The sequence below is a fragment of the Lates calcarifer genome, unplaced genomic scaffold (genome assembly GCF_001640805.2).
Source record: "Lates calcarifer isolate ASB-BC8 unplaced genomic scaffold, TLL_Latcal_v3 _unitig_5673_quiver_385, whole genome shotgun sequence".
NCBI lineage: Eukaryota > Metazoa > Chordata > Actinopteri > Centropomidae > Lates > Lates calcarifer.
Genome location: NW_026117659.1, coordinates 212,568 through 238,306, shown reverse-complemented (window position 1 = coordinate 238,306; position 25,739 = coordinate 212,568). Strand labels below are relative to the sequence as shown.

The following is a 25,739-nucleotide window of genomic DNA, read 5'->3' as shown; positions in this document are numbered from 1 at the left end:
ATGCAGCAGTGTGAAAAGGATGAATTCTGAACAGATCCTCTGCAGCAGCAGTGGACTCAGTCTGATGTATGTCATTCAGAGCCAAACACACTGAGGAGAAGAGTCAGACATATTCTTTAACCAGGATGAGGACCGGGTGTGTTTTTGTTGTGTAATGTTCAGTGCTGCTGTGTAACAGTTTAACGTGAACACACCTCAGCAGTGGAAGAGGAGGAAGCTCATTAGAAAGCTGAACAGTACTGTCAGTGTATTAAGTGCTGCTGATGGGAAGATGTGAAGACATAAATCAGTTCAAACACCACAGTTTGTTGTCATCATGCAGGTGTGTGACAATAACTTGTTCTTCAAGTCTGAGTTATGTAATGTTTTTATTGGTATTTTTGGAGAAGACCATAAGTTTAACAACAGATTTAATAATAATTCAGAGCTCTAAAGAAAGAGGGAGAGAGCCAGAGTATCATTCTACCATTGACTGTTGCCATCAGCTGCTTATATTGTCAACAGGCAAACTCCTAATCACCATAGGAAACAAAAAGAAAACAAGAAAAAAAAAAAAACATTTTTGATTTTTTAGTAAATAACATCCAGGGTTGCATCATTCAATTATTTCAGAAAGAAAAAGGGAGAACAGTTCTCAGGTTTACATGTTTTAACATTTGCTTGGTAAAAGGAGGGAGTGAAATAATTAAGGAGTGAAGAGGGAGAGATGCTGAGATGTTTCCACTGGGGGAGAAAACAGAGGGTCAGCTGACTATCTTCTTAAATTCAGTTTCCAGAGAAACCTTACAAAAAGTCAACACTGAGAGAAGGACAGAGACGGGGTGGATGGAAGGGGAGGGGTAGGGGTGTGTGTGTGTGTGTGTGTGTGTGTGTGTGTGTGTGTGTGTGTGTGTGTGTGTGTGTGTGTGTGTCTAGGGTGGGGCAGGGGGCTACAGCCTCCACATCCAAAAAAACTGCTTTCTCTTTCGGAGTGGAGAGTTTTATTATATATACATATGAATATATAGATAACACAGCTGACAAAGGCATGTGTAAATCTATACATTTCCATTACATAGATAGTTATTATGGAAGGAAAGACACAGACTTTCTGTTTGTCGCTTGTCCAGGAAGAAGAGACTTGTTGGTCCTGGTCACCAACTCTTCTGCAGCTCTGATCTGGGCAGAGGGCGCTCAAAAACCTATAGACACACACAGACACAGGGAGAAGAGTTAACTCGCAGTTAGACCAGAGCATGGTTAGAGTCTGAGAGTCAGAACTGAAGACCAGCAAACAGAAGAAACAGCGGGTCAGGGATCAGAAACGGCATCAGGACACCACAAACTGACCCACTGTCCCAAGCCTGCCTGTCACTCTCTCTCAGGTAGAGATACTCCACAGGCCACAGCTGAATATTCTCATCACTGTTTGTACTTGTTCATTTCCCCCGCTGTTTCTTTAAACGTGAGACGTGATGAGCTCAAACAGGAGAAGAACAACAACCAACCACACTCATCTATGTCAGGGATAAATGAAGAACAATTGCCAAATTATATTGAAAACAACTGATCCAACTGTTTAACAGCTGGTTTGTGATCTGAGATCAGTGTTGTAAGACTAACAGAGGGCAGTGTGGTCTTTGTTACATCAGATGTCCTAGTGTCTACCCTCAGGTCTCAACATGGGAAACATCCAACACTCCTCCATCATAATCTCATCTACAGTCCATGTAAAACAGCATTATTAATGTACACAGGCCTAAACAAAGGTGGGGGCATGTTAACACACCAGCTGTTAGTGAGTGCTGCACAACATCAACACTTCACCAACACACTCAGTATGACCGACAGATCACCACAGCTGTACGTCACCTGCTGTGACACAGACTCATCACCATATACAGACGCTGTCAGTCCTCAGGTAACAAACACCAACAATCACGTGTTTGTCTTCATGGGTCAAATGGAAAAAATTATAAACAGCTGATGAACTGAACAAACATCAGACATAGCTTTTCCTCTTCTTCTTAACGGCATATACAACTTGGGACAGGTTTGAACTAAAATGAACACAAACAGTGTTACCATAGCAACTTCACTGTAAAGTCCTGTTTGTTTTTCAGCTCGGCATTGGTTTCTATTTCTGACACATTTCTGTCAGTCAGATGAGGTCAGCACACAGATGAGCTGATCTGGACTCCGCTCACATTCAGCCCTGGTAGTAAGAACTGTGCGACAGGCAGCAGAGACATTACAGATGCTAATATCATCACAATCACAGTCACTTTTTAAAATTTGGATTTGTTGAAAATTATTTCCTAGCAACAATAATCCCTCAGTTATCACTGATGACCCAGTAGAAGTGTGTGGTGGTGTATTTATGTGCCCTCTGCTGTCAGGGACGTTTCTGGGCTGAAACCTTTGGTAGCCCTCAGCCAATAACAACACAGGGTGTATAATAAGAGAGCAGGTTACATGGTGGCCTCTGTCTCTCTCCTGTCTGTCAATGTCATGGATAAAGAGCTGTAGGTCTGTGTCTTGAGGCCACAGCTGACAGGAAGAAGCCTGAGCTTTAGCTGCATTTATTCAGGACACAGCACTGTGGCACATTCCTGCAGGGGTTGATTAAGGTGTGGCTGTCTTTATTTGTTCTTTAGAACGTAACATTTTATTTCTCTGATGCACTGCTTTCTTGTCACTAACACCACAACCAACAAACCCTGCATCATCTACCTTTAAACTGAGAGGAGTACAGCCACACATACACTGCTGGAGCACAGTCTGGTTGGAACAGGGACAGTGCCAACTGTAGCTACAACCTGCAAATTGAAGCATGGTAAAAAGCTATGATTAAAGACCATCAGACAACATTCTTTATCCAGTATAATACAGGTGTGTCTGCAGGTGCAGCGTGATTGCATTACACTACTGAAGGCTGCTGAGTTCTCCACAACATTTTGTCCATGTTTTGATACATGACTTCCTTTCAGCTCATAACAAACACCTCAGTGGTCAAGGCCAAGGTGAAGTTGAACTTTTTGTTTTGTTCAGAGGTTTACAAGTCAGAGGAGATCGGTCCTCTGCTGTGATTCATTAAGACTGGTTCACACTACTTACATCTGGTTTCATCATTATGTCTCATTTTGGCATCTGTTTTTATGTCATCAGTTTTAAACAGTGAACCATATAAGTGAAGAGTTGAAGACTGATAAAGTGTACATAACATTATAAGAAGAGTCAGTGTGCCAATGATAGTTCATGTCTGATCCAGAAAAACACACTGGCTGACTTTCAGAGGAAGAGGTAATCAGATCCTTTAAATAAGTTATCAAACAGTAACACACACTAACTAATAGAAGCTCATGTGTTCTGTTTTTGTCAATGGAGTCTGGTAGTGATATGTAGTGATGTTTCTGATTAAACAAAAATAATCTTAGTCTTTAATAAAAAGCTTTCTCTCTGTAGGAATCCTATCCATAATGTTGTCAGACATTGATAATAACAATTTGAGCCTATCAGTGGGAAAAAACTCAACTTGGACCCATGAACCATTTGTTTACACTGCAGCAGCTGTTGGTGGTGGCTGACTACACTATTCTTGATCAATACTGCAATACCAAAGTTGTCCTTTAACTGAACACCAGTAACAGAACTACCTGGCCAACTATGGTCAACTCAAACACATGACTGAATGTGTTTGAGTAGGGAATAAACACATGACCAATGTCCAAAGCTCAATTCTGTATCATTTAGACAGACAGACAGAATTATGGCAGGCCTGAGCTGCAAAACACAGCTACATTTGACAAAATGCAACACAACCTAAAGCACAACATTTCACTGACAGAAAAAGGAAGCAAAAACTATTCTTGTTCGTAACACTGGCATTAGAAAATATTTTAAAGATTTTTTAGATATACTACTGCAGATCCACTTTTCTTTGTCCTTAATCCGTCTGATTATTTTTTTTACCTCAGCATTTACAATATCATAAGAATAAACATGTTAGAAGTATTTACCACCATTAAAGACAGCTACAGACAGACACAGGGATTTCCCTCACTGCACAGGCACAATAGATGGAAACCTGTTCGGATCCCAACATTAGAATGATAAACGTTCTGTTTCTGGTAGCAGTAGATGCTGATTACATGCCGATTACATGGATTTATCAGTGATGATGGCAGGAGTGCACATTCTGCTTTTGGAAAGGTGTGGCTAGACTGGACGTTTGACATGTCTGACCCCCCCCCCCTCCACAGCCCCTGCACCAAGCAGCTGAGGACCTCTCCTACATGTCTGTGTGAGCATTTCTTCTCCAAAATCTAATGTGGTCAGACCCTGGACCAAACATTTCTGATGAGAAGCAGATATTCAGCTACAGCCTGTGTCAAGAAGAAAAAACATTTGGTATTTTATCATCCCAGAGGTTCATCTGGAGGAGAGTCCAGCAGAGGGGCGACAGCTGATGTGAGACGGCAGTGTCTCAGGAGGTAGAGCAGGGCGCCCACTAATTGGAAGGTCAGTGGTTTGATCCCCAGCTTCTCCAGTCTGTGTGCTGAAGTATCCTTGGGCAAGATACTGAACTCCATGTTGCCCCTGATGTATCATCAGTGTGTGAAAGGGTGTGGATGTTAGAGTGCTTCACATATAGTATGAACATGTGTGTGAATGAGACCCTTAGTGTAGAGTGCTTTGAGTGGTTGATTTGACCAAAAAAGCGCTACATGAGTACAGTCCATTTAACTGGAAACCCTCATCAATAAAGCAAAGACAGTAGTTGTAGGCAGTAGTTGTTTTTGGTCCAATCTCAAAATAAAATCACAGTGGTGATATTTAGGACCTGGCCTTGATCCACATTGGTCTTTTTATTGTCTGACATCTGATAGTGACAAACCTACACTAAACACAGACCCTCACACTGTTAACTGAACAAGTAATATAAATAGTCATAAAATTAGCCGTCTGATTAGTCTCTCTTTTGTCTTCCCTACAGTCAAAAACTGATCTAGAGACTGAGCATCAGGACAAACTAGTTTCCACTTACTCTATGTGACAGCTGCTTTCAGTCATTAAGTTTCTTGCCGTTTCAGTCATGTGTTCCATGTTTACTGCTTAGGAGAGTGAAGGTGGTAACCTCTGCATTAAATCGCATGCATTAATCCAGTCCAGAGGGAGCAACATTCATAGGGTTGTCCTAATGGACCACACCTGGTCTCCATCAGCCTGACACCAGGTGTAGATCATTAATGTCTCAGTTAAACAGCACCAGGAAACAGGAAGTGTTAAATAAGAAGGGAAGAATAAACATTATCCAGTTTGGAGAAGGAATGTTAATAAAGAGAAACTGCAGAGGAGTCAGGTGTTCAGCATTAAAACAGAGTCACAGCGGAGACAGCCCGTCCTTCAGCCCCGACAGAGGAACAGAATAGCATGGCAGCAAAGTTAGTAGTCAAATTCCCCAAGGACGTCTTTGCTTCTGCAAGACAGACCAATTGTATCAAATTTTTGGATTTTGAATTTTCTGTTCTTTTAGGGTGCCTCCTCAAACTTATAATGCTGTTTGGCTTCATCATTCCAAGAGGAATAATACAATTTTTTTCTTTTCATTTCCAATTTGGTGTATTACTCCTTTTAAAAAAGGGGCACTGGGGTGTGGGTTAGGGAATAAAACAATATCTAATAGTCCTAAATACAATACTGAATGAATATATGAGCAATTGGTGTCTGTAAAAAACGTCGCTTGGCTGTTTGCTACTAACCTTTCATGTTAGGCTTGGGTTTGTCAGTTTGCTTGCCTGTGGGGGTTTGTGCCTGCTGGCCCTGGCCCCCGGAGGAGGCCCCCTGCTGGGCTGCTTTCTGTTTCAGCATGGTCCAGTCAAATGTGTAGTCATACTGGTGGTTCAGAGTCCTACAACACACACAAATATGTCATCAGCATCCTCCCAACAATCACCTGTTCGAAGCAGGTAATAGAGGGGCAGTGGGATAGAAAAGAAGGAATGAAGCAATGAAACTATTGGCAGAGGGAAAGAAGCAGGAGATGGAGGACAAAGTCAGACGGAAGGACGAGGAGGGAACAAACGTAGAACGGAGAGAAGAAAAGAGACTTATTCCTATATGGTATACAAACAGCAGCCTGAACGGTTTATGTATTTATAGTCCAGAAATAGCAGTGAACAAAAAGAACAACAGTGGAGAAGTGACAAAAAGAGAAGTATAAGCATTCAGGCTCAGTGTTAACCAGCTTTCTTCTCTCTTGTAGTGAGGGGTGGGCAGAACCTACTGGAAACATATACTAACTGCAGAACACAGACACTTCTCTGTAGTCTACAGTTGTTTGTGGGTTTAACACTGATTAGCTCAAAGTGACAGTGACAGTTGTCATTTTAGCAAAGTGAGGACAGAAGCTATAACTGTTCCACTTTGTAAACATGTCCTCAGGTTCATTTTGTCATAACCAGTACAGAAGAAAGACCTGAATCAACATGGCCTCAGCACAGAGGGTCATTCTGCGTCAGATCAAACAGAATCCACACTTTCACACACGTTCAAAGCTTATCTTTATAATGCCTGGGTCCCAAACTAAGGCCTCTAAAACATTTCTGTTCACTTCTACTGTTTTTATATATTTTTGGTCCTTAAAACATTTTATCAGTGAAGCCATGTTTTGGCATTAATATGTTATTCCTGAAGACAAACATGCTCTCAGTGACTCAACCATTAATAGTTTGTACTGCAGCCTATTGGTTTTCTTTAAGGCCTTAGATTTGGATAAAAGTGGTACAACATTTCTAAATGAGAGTGGTACTGAAGGTGTTACAAACCTATTTATGCATCAATATGATATTAATCATTATTTTCGCTTCAAATACAAACATTATCTGATTTGACACAGAATGACCCAGAAGGCCTCTCTCCTGTTGTGTGTGTGTGTGTATTGTTTACCTGAAGAGGATGCGGAACAGTTGGCGCAGGTACATATAGTCTGGAGCCTCCTCAAAGCGCAAGCCACGGCAATAGTTCAGATACATCGCAAACTCTGCTGGGAAACCCTGGAAATGTGCATTCATACAACTGAGTCATGTGGAAGAGGAGATGGATAAGCTGCACCACTGGTCCTGTTTAATATGTCCTTACCTTACAGAGGACCTCAACAGGAGTGGACATCTTCTTCTCTGAGATCTTCTCATACTTCTGCTTCTTCGTGGCCGCCTTAATAAACACATTACAAAACATTAACAATGCAACATGCTACCACTGAGACGTCTTTGTAGACCCTCCATGACACTAACAACATTAGCTTCTGCAAAATAAAAGTATCAGACAGTCACTGACATTAACGCTGAAGTGAAAGTGTATTTAAGGGTCCAATAAAATCAATAAAAATGAAACTGCTAAATTCCCGTTTAGCATTCAGAAGCAATATATAATCTAATAACTGGTTTCCAACAGACTGTGATGTAACTGTTAGCAGATCTAAGTGTTTATTAACAGCTCTAAACCCACAATCACTGGAGGCTGCTGTATAAACTGATAACAATGTAGTAAAACACAGTTGAAATATAATGTGCTCACAGGAGACGTTATTAACACTTATATGAACACTGGTTATAACCATTAAAGGTTTATATGCTATAAACAGAACATGCAAAAAGACATCAAATATCAGTCTGATAACAGAGATGGATGAAAACCATGTTCATACCTTTAATCCCTGCCACGGCAGACTGGTTCTGTTGAAGTACATCAGCACATAGCCTAGTGATTCCATGTCATCACGGCGACTGCAGACAACAACGTTATTTGTTGAGTAGAGGAAACTGGGCATCATGCCCTCTCTGACATGTGATACTAACTAATGCGCAGTAGATATTTCATTTGTCACTGTCATGAAAACTGAAAAATGATGTGACAGGCTGCACTGGATACTGGACACTTAGATCAGGATAAACTGTAACTCTGCCAGAGAAACCAGTTCCCATGTTTTCAAATGCCAAGAACATACATGTTTCATTTAAAACAAAGACAGAAAATTATTTCTTTGAAAGTTGTGTCTTAGAATCAGGTAATAACTGCGTGTACAGACCTCTGTTCAATGCCCAGGTGTGCATTGATGGAGGCATAGCGTGCTGTGCCAGTCAGGTTCTTGTCTTCTCTGTAGGGGATGTGCTGTCGTGTTCGGTTGTCTCGGTACTTCTTTGCCAAACCAAAGTCAATAAGGAACAACTGACAGAGAGGGAGAGAACATGTGATGGTTATCTGTCAGTGATACACCAAACATCTTGTAGACAATTACTTTAACACAACAGAACATTAGCTGATTCCTGCTGTAAAACAAATATGAGGAGATCCTTGTGACAACATGAACATTTACAGGAGAAGAAGTGTCATGTCAACAACTATGTCCCTAAAGATGAAGTCACAGTACTCTGACACTGTGGTAAAACTAGCCCACCTCCAGATCATCACACAGGTTTGATCTGAACTTTATTAATGTACAATATGACTGAGAAATACAAACTCAAGTTATCAGCTTCATTGTTGTTAGGCTGTGAGACCACACCGAGTGAAATGTCCTTTTTTAATGGCTGAAACAACTGCCTGGTGCAGAGGGTACAGAGGACTGTTCTTATGATTTGTGCATGTCAGAGATTCAGCAGTAAAAAACAGTGCTGATCCACTATATGACAGTGAGGTTGCTCAGTTACACACTCAACATCAATCTGCCCAGTTTCAAACCCCTGCACTGGGCGGCTTAGTCTCCTGAAACTGTGCTCTTCATCCATCGACTCCTGTGTTATTGACAGCTGCGCTGCTTAGTTACATTCTAATTTTGACAGGCTGTGTTATGTGGATCAGTGGTTTTCAGTCTGAATTTTTCCATCTAATTGAATGTCATGTGTAAGTCTTCGTGGCTCAGAAGATTAATCACAATAAACATCCAAGGTACGGTCAGTGATGAATCAGAAACCGAAGAGACACACTAAACCCAGCCCCACGTCACCCTGCCTGTGTGCTAACTGCTGAACAGCAGGAGTATCGGTTTCAGTGTGGCAGGAGTTCATTAGGGCACAGAATGACAGGCTGAGGGCTCTGCCTTCATGTTGTCCTTCCTCAGCTCATCCAGCAGCAGACAAGACAAACCCCACTGGGCCATGACCCACAGGCAGTCAATTTTTGCCAAAGCAGTCACTGTGAAGCAGCGTACTACAGAGAGGCAGAACAGACCTCTGCAGTGACAGTCTGTTCAGATCCTTCAATTAGCTTTAGATTAATGTCACACATCATCAATACAAGGTCGACAAGAGCTCTACAGCAAATACATGTAGTGACTGTTTCATCTTTGACCTAAATCCAAACAATAGGAAGAAACAATCTCACACAAGTGTCTTACTTTATTCATATCTGTCATAACTGCTAACAGTGTGTGCCATACTATCTTCTATTATGTTCACATTAAGATCTTCATACAAACCTTGATACCAGAGCTACAATCTTTAAGAACAACAGAATAAATGCTGACAGCCTACACTAAAGCACAGAGCTGATTTCTAGCCCCAGCAGGTCAAAGGGAACACAACCAGAAGTGAAATGACATCACCAAGTCCCCTCTCCACAAACTATACTGCCACGTCCCCATCCTTACTAATTACAACACACTGCGACCAAATGTGACCATACCATACCATCAATTCAGACAAACTACAGGTGTGAATAGATTGAATTTCTGAGATTTTAGGTGCACCTCCTCCACGTTACACCTGAAATACATCACCAGACTCACCACTGTCTCATTAATAACTCTGCAGGCTGCTTCAGAGACCTGTTAATCTATGTACACTTTAGTTTGTTTCTAGCCCCAGGTGGAGTTAAGCTCTCTACTTTGGATAATTTAGGCTTTCTAAAATGGATTTACAGTGCTGCTGACGGGCACAATCATTTGCACAATTTCACCAACTCATCATGCACCACACCAATAAAATTTAAATCAAACAAATTTAAACAGAAAATCCAGTTAATACATATACAGTTTAATCAAAGAGGACCTAATCAACCCATGTCTGGGCAGTAAAAGCAGAAGCAGCAGCAGCCAATGTGAGAGGCTAATTCCTGGTAAAGCATGCAATATTTACATTGGCCTGAAAGTAGTCTTGACAAACCTTTGGGAGTACTGTGGTTGGGTGTATCACACAATTTTCACCAAACTTTACAAGCGTGGGTGTGGTGCTCAATGCTCACCAGCTGCCTGATGAAAGCCCAGTGGGACTGATGACAGATCTTTGAGAGTAACTTGATTCTTCATCTAAGTGGTGGCTTGACTGTGATTCACCTATTTAAAATTAATTTTCCACATTTAACATAGTTAACGATAGAATGAATATGGTCACTAACCTGATCGTCTTCTGTATAGCTTTAAATTACCTGTTTTTTTCAGCCGTTACCTCTTTTTCAGATATTCCCATCAGGGATACAGGTGAGGCTGCTTTCTAATCTTTATACCATGACAGTGTGAAATACCCTGCCACTAGGTATTTGAATGTGAGCTCTCTGTCTTTAAGCAGCCCAGGACAGGCTGCCATGGCTCTGTATTGTCTGTTCCAACATGTAGCTTTCAGCTCAGCTGGGAGTCATGTAAATAGATATATGTACATACTTTATAAATCATGAACATCACATTAGAGAGACAGGAACTGTTTTTGATTCAGGAGAAGAAGCCATTTGATTAGAGGGACTGAGACCTATTTTTACAACAAATAGGGACAATAGCTACTCCCTTGGCAATGCTTATGAAAAGTCTACTTTCCTCTCCCACTATAATGAAGTGCACACTGGGTGGAGGAGTACATACTTTGGGTATTTTGAGTGCAGGATGGGTGCTGGTGGTCTGATTGACTTCAAACCAGTGTAGTTAGGTATGATTGCAAAGCGACAACTGCTGTTGTGAGGCAGCTGGTGTTGTGGTAAAGGTCACACCTGGTTTAATCCTGAGAAAGATGGGTCCTGAGAAGAGCTAACAGCCAAGCTTCTTTTCCTCTTCCCCACTGACGAGTCTAAACACTAGGGCAGACAGTAGAGGGGCAGGGGTCAAAATCACACAGCCTCTATCCACCTTCAGTCACAGTTAGCATGAGTACAACAGGCACTTCTGGTTGCACCCACATGGTTTGCTCCCTTTGATACAACTAACAGTGTCCTGTGCAGCTAGGATAGGCACCTCCAAGACTGGACCTACACAGGCAAAGAAATCCACTTTAAATCTTTGTGGTACAGATATGATTCTTCAGGCCATCAGTCAAGAAGAAACCACATGACTGTGGTTGTCTTCTGTCGGGACGACTGTTGAAAGATCAACCCTGTACACCAAGAGGCCAAAAATGTCTCTGGAAACGTGGAGATATTCAAACTTCAGTATCAAGTCTGACAGAGACAGTAAAGGCCAGTGCAGACAGGCAACACCATGGCTCAGAAAAGACCTGGGGGACAGGGGGGCAGGGGCAGCACATGGTCAGGAGCCCATGGTTGTCCATTCTCCACCAGCAAAAGAATTGCATATGGATCTGCTAACTAAGAAGGCTGTAAGAAGCCTCTGAGGAGTGAATTTGTTAAGGCAGTATTATTTTAATCACACAGGCCACCATTAACATAGGGAGAGTTCCTGTCTCCTATTTACATGAAAAACTTAAATCATATGCCACGAAACAGACACAAATAATGCGTTAAATTTACACTACAGTTGAGGTACTGTTGGAGAGAAGTTGATGATAAGCCAGCTGTAAAGTGTGTAACTGACATCCACCTGATTCACACTGTAGCCTTATGATTTAGCCAACTCTGATCTCTTTTCTGTTGCTGATGGACAAGAGCTCCACACAGTTAGCTGTGATATGTGATATCCGGTTTCCTACTACACATACACAATCACAGACTAACAACAGTCCCAGCTTCCCGACAAACACAAGCCTATGCTCTGCAATTCTCTAACCAAACTAAAAACTGTGGGTCTTCACACTGCCCTGTCTCTGTGTAAAACAGACCCCCTCAAGTCTGACATGTGGATGATGGATTTACAGCTGAAGCATCGGAGAGCCCTGAGTCGTTCTCAGACCTAGCCTAACCTAAGCCAGAGGCAGACATGAAAATCATGACAACAATCACTGTATGTGTACATGTTAAGGTAAAAACCAACGGCAGAGAGACTATATGAAATAACATGGGTTACCCAGCAATATATTTTTAAATGCAAGAGTCCACAGAGACTTGCCTCTTGTTTGCTGTTTATCTGCAATGCTAACATTTACAGGTAAACACAGCAGAGTGCTCACTACAAATTAAGAACTTCAACTGGAAAATCATGAGCGAGTTTCCGTTGAAAAGAGGGGATGATTGATAGAGAGATGTTGTGACATCTGGGCTAGCCTGTTCCATTAGCTACTGTAACTAAATACAATCTCCAAACAGCAATTACTTCTCCCACTGAAAGAAACCTTTTATCCAAATTCATAACAGTTACGAATGGTTTCCTTTAACTCATCTTTCCAGTTGTAATGTGTTGTCTGCAAACTTCTACACTGATCAATCCTCTGTCCCACTGTTATTAAAGACAGCTGAATTAACCACTGATGCTGGACTGTCCAACTGTTTTTGGAGACACCTGGACTTACAACAGACATTGGACTGTCTTGCTGATTTACAGACACTTGAACTAACCACAGCCCAGTTTTCCTGTGGATACAGAGGTCTGGTGTGGGGGCAATGAGACCAGATGTGGCAGCTGAAAAAAATGAGCTTCATCTTCCGTATGTAATCCATGTTCCCTCTCTTTCTATGGAGTTAAACTCTTAAAATGTTCTGAATGAATTAATACAGGCTAGTTATTAGCAGTTAATACATTAACTCATTGCCTGTCTCCAGGGCTTCACTCAACAACTCAACTATAGCCTAACTGCACCTAGGTCAGTGTAACCAGCACATTGCCACAGACACAGAGAAGTGTACACCATTACCGTCACTGATGTTTCTTGTGTGAAGGTAAACCCACAGATTACAATGTAGTTCTTACTGAAAGGGAGGAAAGTCAGGGTAAGAGCTATCTTAATCAAGCGTGGACCAGGAGAGAGATGTGTCAACCTAACTAAAATCTGAATTAAGCTATAAGTAATACGTGCACAGGGTCTGGGGCAAGAATTGGGCTACCTGAGTAAGTCACCAAGTTATTGGATTAGATGACTGATTGATTGGTGTTTTTTTTTTTTTTTGGCATGGTGGGCCCCCACAGAAAAAAATCACCAGCAGAAACACTGCAAAAGTTCAACTGTAACTGTGCAGCAATCACAGACATGAACTAGCCGTAACCCCTCAGTTCACTGATGGACTCACCTCTTCTCTCCAGCCATGATGTTTACCACAAGAACATCTAGGGCTTATAGGAAATGGTGTTTTTGTTAAGAAAAACTACTGTCCTTATCCAAATAAATGAAGAAAGTCACAGAACATAGTGGTCCAACTCTGTTCCAAGACTGGATTTTAAAAACGTCAGTGGGATTTAGAATGAGGTTGTTTTACTATATGTGAGTTCCACTTTCACTTCAGCTCTTCAACTATTATACAGTTGAGACAATAAGACAATGGAGATCACCATCCAAAAGTCACTGGTGGTGTTGCTGGGGTTTATGACCAACTGTGTAAGACGTTTGGAGTAAAACAAGGACATTCTATCAATGGATTATTTTATTCTATCTAAAAATGATCTACTCATGACAACAAATCAGCCCTCTGACTGCATTTCACACCCTAACCCTTCAATGGGGTTAAACAGTCATATTCTGCCTTCTTCAACCACAAACATTCATTTGATTCATACACAGCCACACCACACTGAACACACAGCTCTGCTCTCTCTATATTTAACGCTGCATGTCCACATCTGGCTTCAATTCCTACAATATGTAGAGACACCAAACACACTGTTTGCTTCTGCAGTAGAACTGCTTTCATTTAGAAACTTGTTGCAATTCAATTCTAAAACTACAATTATTCACACCCTGTGTCACCTGGCACACAGGTTAATTCATAGAGCGGAAAATTAATTTTTTTGAGTACACACTCAAGTCACAACAGGTCATCATCCAATGATGGGCTTAGCTAGCTGAGAGATTTACCATTATGGTATGTCAGATATCTGTGATATAAAAATTAAAATCTCCCCTAAACATTAACTGACTGATCCTTTGCATTGCCTTGGGTCTGGTGTTGACAGTTTGACTTGAACACTGAACACTGATAGCCAACAGGCCTGTGAACTCTGTCTGAAAGGGACATGATGGCTGACTTCTCTTCAAACCTGTAACCTCTGATATGCTTTAAGATAGACTGTTTTACGGTATACAATGGGCATACGGGTTTAAAGATGAATTAAACACTTGTAATATGATATATTCTGATATATAACTGTAAAGTGATCTATCGAATCATTTTACCAAGATTTTTACCCCTTGACTCTGGGATGGAATAATCCTCTAAACTATTAACTGAGAACAACGCCATTTATTTGAGATACTCCATATTAGATTTAATGTTTACTGCACTGTCAGGGATGTAAGGCTGTTGCATCTATAGTCAGGAAGCAGGAAATGGAAGTTGGGTTGCACACCTGCTCTGCAGGGACGTTGGTGAAATCTAAACCCCGTGCTTTAACTTAACCAAACGTTGCCTGTCTGCAAGGGCTCAAAATAATGGGCACAAAATATTCAATTTTGATATCAGGCAACTTGATTATACACACCTCTAACCAGATGCAAACAAATGACATCACAAAGAGATAAAATCACTTGAGTGTTTTTGTTGTTTGGGCATTGAGAAAACCAGCATCATTGTCCATCATGCATCAATTTTTCCAGTGAGAATCCAGTATGAAGACACTGGGCTACACCGCCCTGCAACCTTTACATTACATCTAAACTATTCTGGTTAAAATGAAGGGGGGGGGTTACACAACATTTGTGTACGAAACTGGGGAGCTCAGTGTGCTGTGTGACCCACTGTACTGAAAACCAAACACTTCATCACAAAATCTGTGGTTAATTAGACTGGGTGTTTTTTGACGAGTGTACATTCACATATACCTTATATTAGTGTGGACATGCTTAAAAGTCCTGTTCACTCAATTACACCCAGAACATTTTCTCTACTGACCCAAAGCACTACCACACAAATATGGATTTAGATTTTCTTTTCATTCATCATCATTGATTTGTGTCACTGGAGAGCAGCTATGTCTTCTAAATTATTAGTCTGATTAAACTGGATTTTAACACCGGTCCATGAACAGCTCGGTGCACAAGCTAAGCCTTTAAAGTGATGTTGTTAAAGTGATTCAGAACAGTTAGTTTTGTTTATGTCATATTAATGCTGTAGAGTTTACACTGTGCTCAGTCTTAATGGTGTTATTTGCTCAAGTCATTACATTAGTTGTGGCTAACAAACTTTTTCAGGTAAAGTTACCAACACAAGGCCTTGTTTGTTCCACTCTGACTGATCACACATTGCATGATGACTTTCACTACATCTATCATGTATCTATCAGTGTTCCTCCGCAGTCTGCAACTCTGAATCCATTCTACTGAGAAGTGGCTGATCAGGGGGTTTGTAATTGTCATCTGTTCAAGATTTACATTCAGGCATCCATTAACACTTTGATGTGACAGATTTTTGAGATTACAAAACTGAGGGTCGTGAAACTTGCGAGAGAAACTGTGGAAACCTTACTCATGATACAGACATTGATAATGCAGATTTTAGTTTTAAATAAAACCGTACAAATGAGTATTACTCTGTAGTATTATTTAACTTGAGTTCAAACTCTCCAGTGGACCATGAATGTAGCACTTTTTCAGAATTCCTCTATTCCTCTAAGAGCAGATTAATATACTTTAGTACATGTTATGTCCTCTCTCCATACTAGACTATTTTTTATACAAGCTTGTAACTGTTTATCATTGTGTTGAGACCAGACAATGTTGCTTTCAGTCAAAGAAGTGTACAACATATAACATTAGTTACTACTGCATGCTTACAATAAAATACCGTGGATTATGTGCCATTTAGAAGGTGGGTCCAGTCAGAGCCATGAAAAGGTTCTTTTAGAGGCACTGAGTAAAGATATGACATCACCATGGCTGAAACTACATTTGTAGGTCAGTTTAGGATTAGGACTGTGGAATTAACATGGCTACAATGACATTCAGCTGTCTGCCAAGAGCTCTACACACACCATCAAAAGTCCAAACGTACATTACCTACAGGATCCAGACAGATCTTACCTTATTACAATGACGGCCAATGCCCATGAGAAAGTTGTCTGGTTTGATGTCTCTGTGGATGAAGTTCTTTGTGTGTACATACTCAATTCTGCTGATCATCTGAAGATGAAAAAAGGGCCACAGTTAAATATTTCAGAGTTATTCACCACCCTAATTCAAATAATGAAAATGATCCCATCAATTCAACTTGTAGACAAACAGCTTATCCTGCTTGTGGATGTAGGAGGGGCTTACAGAAGGATGCTTTCCCAATGACATTTTTCAAATATGTGCAATTAGGAGTCAGCAACAGACCTTTGGATGTGTTAAAGCAGGATGAACTCTTATAATGATAATAAACAACTTTTTGTTACAATTTATTATGAAATAAATGTTAATTACACAGTGTAGTGGCTACAGCATGAGTGATACTGTTAGGACAGATTCCCTAAAAAAAAAAAAAGTTCTGCAGTTCTGTCTAACACCCAGCATGAATCTTCACAGAAAAACGAAGCCTGCATTTACAGCACAAAGAAAGTGTCACCGTTGAACCAAAACAGAGAGGACAGAGCTTTTGTTTTCCTCTGTAGCCATCAGAAACGTTTCCTGGATAGAGCAGATGGTGGTCAGTGGAATAACCAGAGAAACTGGGAACTCCACCAAGCAAAAGCACACCACTACAGTAAAACTAGAGCCTGACCATGTAGAGTGTTGTGGTCAGACCTAGACTTCTGGTACTGACTTTACGGATTTTTTACAGTCCACTGGCTCGCCACTCTATAGTTCTTAAGGCCAGACGAGAGCTCCAACCCAACAGTCAGTTGGAATATTCTTACTAAATCAGTGAGTAACAAAACCTGACAACTTATTAATACAACCACGTGTTTTATTCTGCCTTCAGTAGCTAGGATGATAGCGGTAGCTATGTTGCTAATGCTAACGCTAGCAGCCAGAAGCAAACAAATGATTCATTGCCTGTTTGATAATCTAAACAAACAACAGGTTTCCTAGCAGTAAGGCTGGGATATCTTAAATCATTCGTTCTATTCATATCGGTCGATATATATATATCTTGATATAAATCAAATCTCTCTGTTGAAATTAGAGGCTCCTTTTTACTCCTGAGTGAGATGTGAAGATACCATAAGGTCAATTTTAGGGCTGCCCCCTAAATGGCGACCATTTGATGCATCAGTTGGGAAGATCCTGATTCCAGTCACAGAATATAAGTGGACAAGTTGTTAGCCTTTTTTAGCTGCCTCACAGTTCACACACAGCACTGCAGGAGCAACAGAGTGACAGGCTGTAAACTTTACAATCAGATCTTGATGACCAAACCACGTACCTTACTGTGGAGTTAGAACTTAATGCCTGCAGTGTCTCCATTACATACATTTTATAGCGGCCTGCCTTGGGACAGTTATTGCCGCTGCTGCAATAGCCTATTATAAATTTGCAAAATGCTTGGATGAGCCGAGAGGGAGAGAGAGAAATAAAAGACAGAGAACAAATAGTAGCTAACATTAAGTCAGGTTTGTATATGTATTTTGTATTTCCTACTTGGACAAATGACACATGATTTTTATCAGCTGTGTCTGTCTGTACCGGATCTCTGTACCTATTAGTCCTCTGTTTGGGGCTGTGTCTGTTGAGGCGTCTTCTTGCTGCGCACGGCTGCAGTGCATTAACACATTCGCTACTCCTCTGTTACTCCTCTGTTACTCCTGCGCTCTCTGCTGTGCGCGTGTGCAATCTAACCTGATGTGTCCCTAACTCTGTTCCAGCCACATGATTGGTTCGGCACGGTGCTCTTCTCATTGTCATTGGTTTTTCATATTTTCTGCCAGAACACCAGTGGAATAACTTCTGTGGATGAAACCACCAAGCTTACGACTGGTGGGCGACTGCTCTACCTCCTGAGCCACAGCTGCCACAGCGGTGGTGAAACTATATTCACCAACATTAATGTCAGTTGGAAATGTAGGAAAAAATTATCATTGCCACTTTAACTAATGACATTGATTGAAGTTTTTCAGTTAGCCTTGCCAATAGAGCAGCATGCACAACGTCACAGCCAACACAGCATTTTTTTATGTTACACTTGTGCTTTCCTGCTATGACGTGCTGCTACTACCACTTACTCAACACAGAGACAAAAGCTAGCAGGTTGGAACCAGGACCTTGTTGCTGAGGGGCAGCACCACCCTACTTGAGTTTAACTATGCTCCTCAGGCATGTTCATTGCCTCAGAAGATTAAACAAGTGGGTGTGTGTAGGTGTTAGCTACCTGGTCTGCCAGCATGAGGACAGTCTTCATGGTGAAGCGGCGAGAGCAGAAGTTGAACAGATCCTCCAGACTGGGTCCAAGCAGGTCCATGACTAGGACATTGTAGTCCTTCTCTTGGCCATACCACCTGATGACACAGTAGTGATGTTATGAGGGAGGGTTTGTTGTTGGTTGAACACAGATCTCACGCTGCTCTGCTTTCTTATGAAAGGATTTACAAATATTTATAAGGAAAGGAATCTATCAATACATGCATAGATTGGCAACTTTATTGATCCTCAGAGGGGAAACTAGTTTGGCCAACACACAATGACAAAAACTACACTATTCAGATTCAGATATGTCACACTAATAACACCAACACACAAACTATCACAAACTCCAAGATGACATTAGTGGAGATCAGGAGGCTGCTTGGTCAATAACTGGAAGAAAGCAATAACAAAAAGGCGATGTGATAATACAATCAATTAATCAATCAAATAAATAAAAAGCCCATCACAAGAGATCCACCAAAAACAGGACCAATAACACAGGCAATACATGTGAAATAAAGCCTCTTAAATTACCACATGCAAACAGAAATATCATATTATCCATTTAGGAATTAAAACAATTTTTCTATATTTCAAATTCATTGTTCACAGATGCACAATATATCAGTGGCCAATATATTACTGACCTCCAAAATAATTAAACTGTTGTTGATCATAGAATTTCAATCGATATACATCTTAAAGTACAGAGTCTACAGACGCCGTTTTCATTCCCTGAACATTTTAAATAATATTCACAACTCTACAAACAAATGCTGACATGTTCCTGTTAATGGCAGTTTGTTATTAGTAGGGATGCACTGATACCAGCATTGGGTACCTGGTCAGATACCCCGTCCCTGTACTCGTACTCGTGAAAGTGTTCCGATACCACAGCACCCAATACCACTTTACGGCAGCGTGACGTTCACTTGGGTGGTCGGATGCTAATTGAGAGCAAGGAGGAGCAATGTCGGCGGTGTGGAGGTATTTCAAAGTGGATGATGGTGACTAAAGTAAAGTGGACTGCAAATTATGCTCTGCAAAGCTGTCAAGAAGAGGGACGAAAGCGAGTACTTTCAACACAAGCAATCTGATAAAACATCTAAAAAAACAACACGACGCTGAGTTCAAAGACTTTGCTAATAATGGCAAACAGCAACAACCAACTTTGCAGCAAACTCTGGAGAAGAGGGAGAAGATGTTAAGAGACAACCCGCGCGCAGTGAAAATAACAGTACATTGCTCTTGATGACCAGCCATTGTCGGTTGTTGATAATATGGGATTTAGACGGCTTCTCAGCGTACTGGAGCCGAGGTATGAGATCCCTAGCCGACACCACATCACTGGCACAGTGTTGCCAAAGCTACATGACTTTGTGAAGAGGCACATGCGCAGCCTGTTGCGAGACATTTCGGCCCTCAGCTTCACCACTGATATTTGGACGAGCAGCGTTAGCCCAGTGTCCCTCATCAGTTTAACTGCACAGCAGATTGGCAGGATTTTGCTCTGCGAAGAGTCGTCCTGCATGCAAAACAATTTAGGGGTTCACACACCAGCCAAGCCATCACAGGTGTGTTTGATGACATGCTTCAGACATGGGGGGTCCCTAAAAGTTCTGTACGTGATAATGCGAAAAATGTGATCAAAGCCATGAGTGCACACACCCTCCAGCTGGCTGTTAATGAGGGGCTTTTAGCACAGAGGATCGTGGCTGATGCTGTGGCAGTCGGACAGAAAATAGTTGGCCTACTCCTGCCTTGAAGATATTCTCTAAAAAAAGATGCAGTTGAATGCTAAAATGTCAATAATAGTATTTTAACAGTACTTCTATTTGAGTAAAATGTGTGGCAATGCCATATATAATGGAATGTTCAAATGTCAGTCACAGCAATTTCTTACAGCCAGAGAATAAAACAATATCTGATGAACATAAAACACGTTTTCAAGTAAATGTACGAAGTGTAATGGCATTAATAAGTACTCGTATTGGTACTCGGTATCGGCAAGTACTCAGATCCAAGTATCAGTATTGTATCGGTTTGAAAAAAGTGATATTGTTGCATTCCTAGTTATTAGCATTTAATAGATTTACATGGAATTACACAGTCTACACAGAGATGTGTGTAGTCTGTTAATGATATACGATCATTATTACTGTTCTCAGTGGAGACAGTCCATTCTGAGACCAGTCTTGGAGCACAGAGGTGTGGGAGAGTGAGGATCACATCTAGCCCAGATACAGAACCACAGTGCTGATGAGTCTGTTGTACTATAACAGTTTCAACAACACTTACCACAAAAACACAACCTGTGCAACAAGAAATGAACTACTTCCTTGTCTGTAGTTAACCAGAAAACAGCTGTGTGTAAGTGAGTGTGTAAAGGTGGTATATTCAACACAAAACACCCCCAGAGCTATAGCTTCATGAGAGGCCAAAGACTACTACGTATCTGTTATCCTGAACACAGCATTAGTAACGACATCAACAAGACGCAGAACAGGGCAGTGACCGATACGGCTGCTCAGACAACAGCTGGAGCAAGTTTCACCATCACTACAACATCAAACAAGATGACAGAGTAAAACATTATTCTTCAAGATGTGTAATGAACACCCTCAACGCTGTGAGGTTGAGCTGATGCAAAACCTCCTGTGGGTTTATTTAACTAAAAATATACACTGGGCCATTATCCCTATAATATCTAGAAAAACACACAGATTGTCATTTTCCACAGCACACAGCACATTAGAAAGAATAAAGGTGAAGTAAATGTGAACAAGCATAATGTGTAATGAGGGGTCTTCGTAACACCAATATAGCTGGATAAGGGGGAGGGGCTTTGCTTGGTACAACTTGTACATGATCTTTGAGCTGTTAGCACAGTGAGACAAAAGGTACAGCTTCTCCTCCCTCAAACATGGTAAATATGTTCAACCTAAAATATCCAAGTCTGCTGATGTGTGGGGAGAAGGAAGCTCACCCATACTCACACACGGACAGCACTGTTTTAAAGGTGCATTACACCATATAAACAACCTTACTTTTATCTTCATAAAATTAAAAATAACACAGGGCCCAGTTTCTTAAAAGGCTGAAGCTATGACAGGTGGTGACTGTATTAAAACTCAGGTTGAAGTCAAAGTGGAGGAGGGGCAGCAGGACTGGCAGGTTGGACAGGCTCTAACAAGACTTCTGCAACATGAAGCCAACACAGTACAAAGATTCAATCAACAGCCCCTGCTTGTGTAATGGTAAAGCTCAAAAAGCTTTGCTTTAAAAGTCTGCAGAGAAAGAATGGACCAAAATAACCACAAACACAACTGACTTTCTCAGCCTCAGCTCATACTCACTGTCCTGTGAGAAGAAACTTGGTCTATCCAGCATGCTGACAACAGCAGCAGTACATTAGCAGTGCCTGAATACAGGTCACATCCATACTCCCATTAGTGTCAAGGGGCAATTATTCTGATTATAATCTGTTTAAAAACCCAAACAGAATAAAACTGCGCCACATAAACACCTCAATCAGATTAAACAGGCCCAAACCAGAGGAGTAAACCTTTTCACAACCCATGACAAGAAAAAGTGTAGCATGTAAAAGATTTAATCTGATTTCTTTCTCCACTTGCCCTCTGTCAAAGATGAAACCCTGACATATTCATCAGGTGATAGTAGCTTTACAACCCATTATTACAACTTACTTCCTGGTGCCTACAAGTCTTTTAAGTTGCCAGCAAAAGGACTCTTGAAGAGGTGCACACAAAAAACGCACAATTGGCTCTGAGGCCATGTGTGCTCATATTGATGACAGAAGTAACCTTGCAAGTCTAAGTTATTTTTTTTATTTTCCTGCTGTTTATTATACAACAGGTCTAATTTGTGAAGAAGGTGTGTGTGTTCAGAGCTCGGGTTTCAACCAAGTCACCATGCTTAGTGGCTCCACAGTCATTGTCTCTGTTCAGCCATGTGCCATCTGTGCTGTATACTGTATATGGCTGTGCATGTTAGTACTGTTAGCCAGATATAGAACAGGGAAGGAAAATCAACACCAGCTAAATGTCGGTATTTTTTGTCTGTTTCCTTGTCAGCAATTCTATTAGATACACAGGAGGATACCATGTCTTAGTAGATATGCTTCTGAGGTGATTTATCTATCCAACAACCAGAGAACAGTTTTTAAGTTTATTTCTATATCAATATTTAATATTTTGTCAGAAACATTATATGCACTTTTAAAACAACACCTAAAGAGCTGTAAATGAGCTCATTTAAGTTCAGTACACCAAAAAAGACCTTAAAATAGTACTAAAGATATAAAGTAAAAAGATTCTACACAATAAGTACCACAAATCTATAAGGAAATCAATCACACACACAAAATGCACTATGATAATTCTGACTAATGCTGAGTAAAACCTTATCGCAACAATCACCTTAACATACTAAACATATCATATAGTAATGTATGTCACTGGTGTTATTTCTATGTGGCCATCAAAAGAAAGAAAAATACGTTTTTAATGAAGAGGAATTGACGATTGTTACAGTGATTTATCTGTAGGACCAAATAAATGGAGGACACAAAGACTGGGAATGAATACTACGGTAATACCTCTCTATAGCTTTGTTCTGTAATCAAAATTAGTAAGAGATAAGCACACAGTCACTCAAGCTCTTGAGACCTCTCACACAACACATTAAAATACCAGACAATTCTTCTGTCAAAACTATACAACACATATTAACTATTTCTTCGTTAATTGCTAAATGAACTTTCATTTCATGAACATTAATTACAACTGACTTCTTGTCACTGATGTGAGTCTTGTGTACTACTTCCCTGTTATACTGCGCACTGAACCATATCAATATGTTTACAAGTACTTCCACTTTTCCACAGCTAGTGACCAATGATGAAGGTGTGTACATAATCAATAAATTAACAAACAGATGAATGCCAGTCTTGAACAGTGTCAGTAACTGCCCTGCAGAGACAGGTTTGTTTATATGCTCATTCTTCACAAGATTAAAGGTAACACAGACTAGTTGTACATGGTATATATTCTGTAGTTGTGGTATACAGTGGGTTTCTCCAACATTACCACATGCTCTGCTGGACTTTACCCCGATAACTACGTATACTTCAACACAAGAAACACTTCGTGTGGTCCGCCCCAGGATAAAGCAGGGCCACACGCGGGCTTAAATCACCCGGTGAAAACACAGCTTTACCGTGGGGCTGGGATTGTTGTTTTCGCTTCTGTGCTCCGCCGCCATTTTCTAACAGAGTAGAGGAAGACATGTTGAGAGCTAACACAACAAAAGAGGAGCGGCCATTTCCAACCATACAGTCGCTTTCCTCACCTTTACCAGCTGGTAGCCACTTTAAAAGCACCACCAATGTCTAAACGGGGACGACTCAGAGCAAAGGAAGACGTTAGGTGAAAACACGAATGGATATTTAAGCGTTTTTGTGAAATACATCGTTAGTAGAATCGACCGAGTAATGTTAGGCAGATTAGCAGGCCTCATGCCAACACCGTCCCTGCCATTTCAACATTTACTGTGTCTTTACCAAAGCAAACTTTACCACACTAATACAGATGAACAATGATAAGCTGGTTGTTGATAAGGACAGCTCGTCGTGAAAAGCCCCTTACCTGATGTGTGGGATCCCGACACCACCTTGTAGGATTTTGTACAGCTTGCTTTCGTATAACAACTGTGGATGTCTGGCTTTCTGTGACTCCAGTTTTACAGCTACCTCCTGAAGAAAAAAATGCATACACAACAAATGGTTACGGTTATTTTTAAGTATTTACAGGTCTGTGGTCACTGCGCCAGTACAGACAGAAATCCTAGTATACCGTGTAATCGTGTAGCAGCTTTAGCCGAACAATTTAACAGACCTACAGAGCTATGGTGAAATCTGCCTCAGATACGTCGACTCCACCAACGCTGCATTCATACAGGAAAACTGTCTACAAACTTCCCTACCAGAAAACGGACAAATATAAACGCAATAAATTACCTCTCCATTTGTGATGTTGATGGCCAGATATATGTCGCCGAAAGATCCCGATCCGATTTTTCGGACAAGCTTGTATTTTCCACCGACTATGAACTCGGCTTTAGAGCCACTGCTGCTCGCCATAATATCCACCAAATGACGATTCACTTTAGGAAAATGTGTGTGGCAGTCTGGCCCGATTGTCAGCAGATCATACAGAGTCCTGAATGTCCACCAATGTGTTGATGAGGGTAAAATGGACTAACTGTTACTCCAGATATTATCGACAACGAACGGAACGGGCAAGTTGGAAAATAGATCTCTCCTGGCGTTATTCCCTTTATTCATAGGCTACGGGCTACAACAGATCTCCGCTAAAATAAAACCTCCACCGAGAAACACAGAGCGTCGTGTCTGAATCGCAGTATATACATCCAAAACTATATCCGACAAAACCTGGGGCCTCAACAACCACCCAGCTACCTCGAAGTAGCAGCTAGTCGAATCAAACGTTGGCTAACGTTAGCATTAAGCTAACGCCGTCGCAAGGACCGCCGCGGAAAAACTCTCCGGACCTCCTCCGTGCTGAGAGGCAAGAGCTCCCTATTCAATTACACGTTCGATGGTGTTGTTCCCTTTTCAATATGTCCAGTCCTTTTCGGTCGTTTTCGACAAACTCCAAGGGTCGCAACCGTCTGTAAAAAGCGCAACCCACTCACTCCGCCATCTTGTCTTCTCTACCCTTTCTCTCAGCTGGTTTCCGTTGGAGGCGATTAGCTAAGGTTGGATATCCTAGGACCCCTTCAAGTGCTGTCAGGGATAATATAATCAAGCTGCGTGAACTCCATGTACTGTAGCCTAACTGTGACTGGAAGAGAAAATGTATTTTCTGTTATGTTCACAGTATACGTAGTCAACACCTGCAAAATTTTAAAAAAGTGATTTATTATGCAGCGATTTTTGGCTAACAATGGTTATTAAGTATACTATTTATCATCCACTGTGTGTACTCTGTCTTGCACTTTTCCCCTCGTGTGCGTCCTTGTCACCGTTTTTTTTTTATGTCAAATGAGAACAGAGAGCTGCCGTCACTGCCACCGAAGACCGTGTAGCTAATTATT

General features: G+C 41.1%; 1 protein-coding gene across 4 annotated transcripts; it reads right to left on the bottom strand.

Annotated features, from left to right (window-relative positions):
- Positions 1–351: 351 nt before the first annotated feature.
- Positions 352–25,390, bottom strand: csnk1a1 (casein kinase 1, alpha 1). 4 transcript variants are annotated; one of them, XM_018664484.2, is made up of 11 exons: positions 24,640–25,390; positions 24,269–24,375; positions 18,568–18,694; positions 16,302–16,400; positions 10,957–11,040; positions 8,069–8,208; positions 7,688–7,766; positions 7,120–7,194; positions 6,928–7,034; positions 5,742–5,890; positions 352–1,181 (listed from the first exon to the last, which is right to left on the bottom strand). In XM_018664484.2, the coding sequence occupies exons 1-11, from the start codon at positions 24,760–24,762 to the stop codon at positions 1,174–1,176; spliced, it is 1,098 nt and encodes a 365-aa protein (XP_018520000.1). In that variant the 5' UTR covers positions 24,763–25,390; the 3' UTR covers positions 352–1,173. The 4 variants fall into 4 exon arrangements, with proteins under 4 accessions (XP_018520000.1, XP_018520002.1, XP_018520003.1 ...); XM_018664486.2 differs by having other exon boundaries at positions 5,778–5,890; positions 24,640–25,389; XM_018664487.2 differs by lacking the exon at positions 10,957–11,040 and having other exon boundaries at positions 24,640–25,387.
- Between the last annotated feature and the right edge of the window lie 349 nt (positions 25,391–25,739).

Coding starts and splice junctions, on each gene's coding strand:
- csnk1a1 (XM_018664484.2), bottom strand. CDS start 24,762: ATGGCGAGCAGCAGTGGCTCTAAAGCCGAGTTCATAGTCGGTGGAAAA. Junction 11,041..16,301: donor TTGGCCGTCATTGTAATAAG/GTAAGATCTGTC, acceptor TGTCTGCCCTAG/TGTTTAGACTCGTCAGTGGG. Junction 8,209..10,956: donor CTTTCTCAGGATTAAACCAG/GTGTGACCTTTA, acceptor CCTCTCTGTCAG/TTGTTCCTTATTGACTTTGG.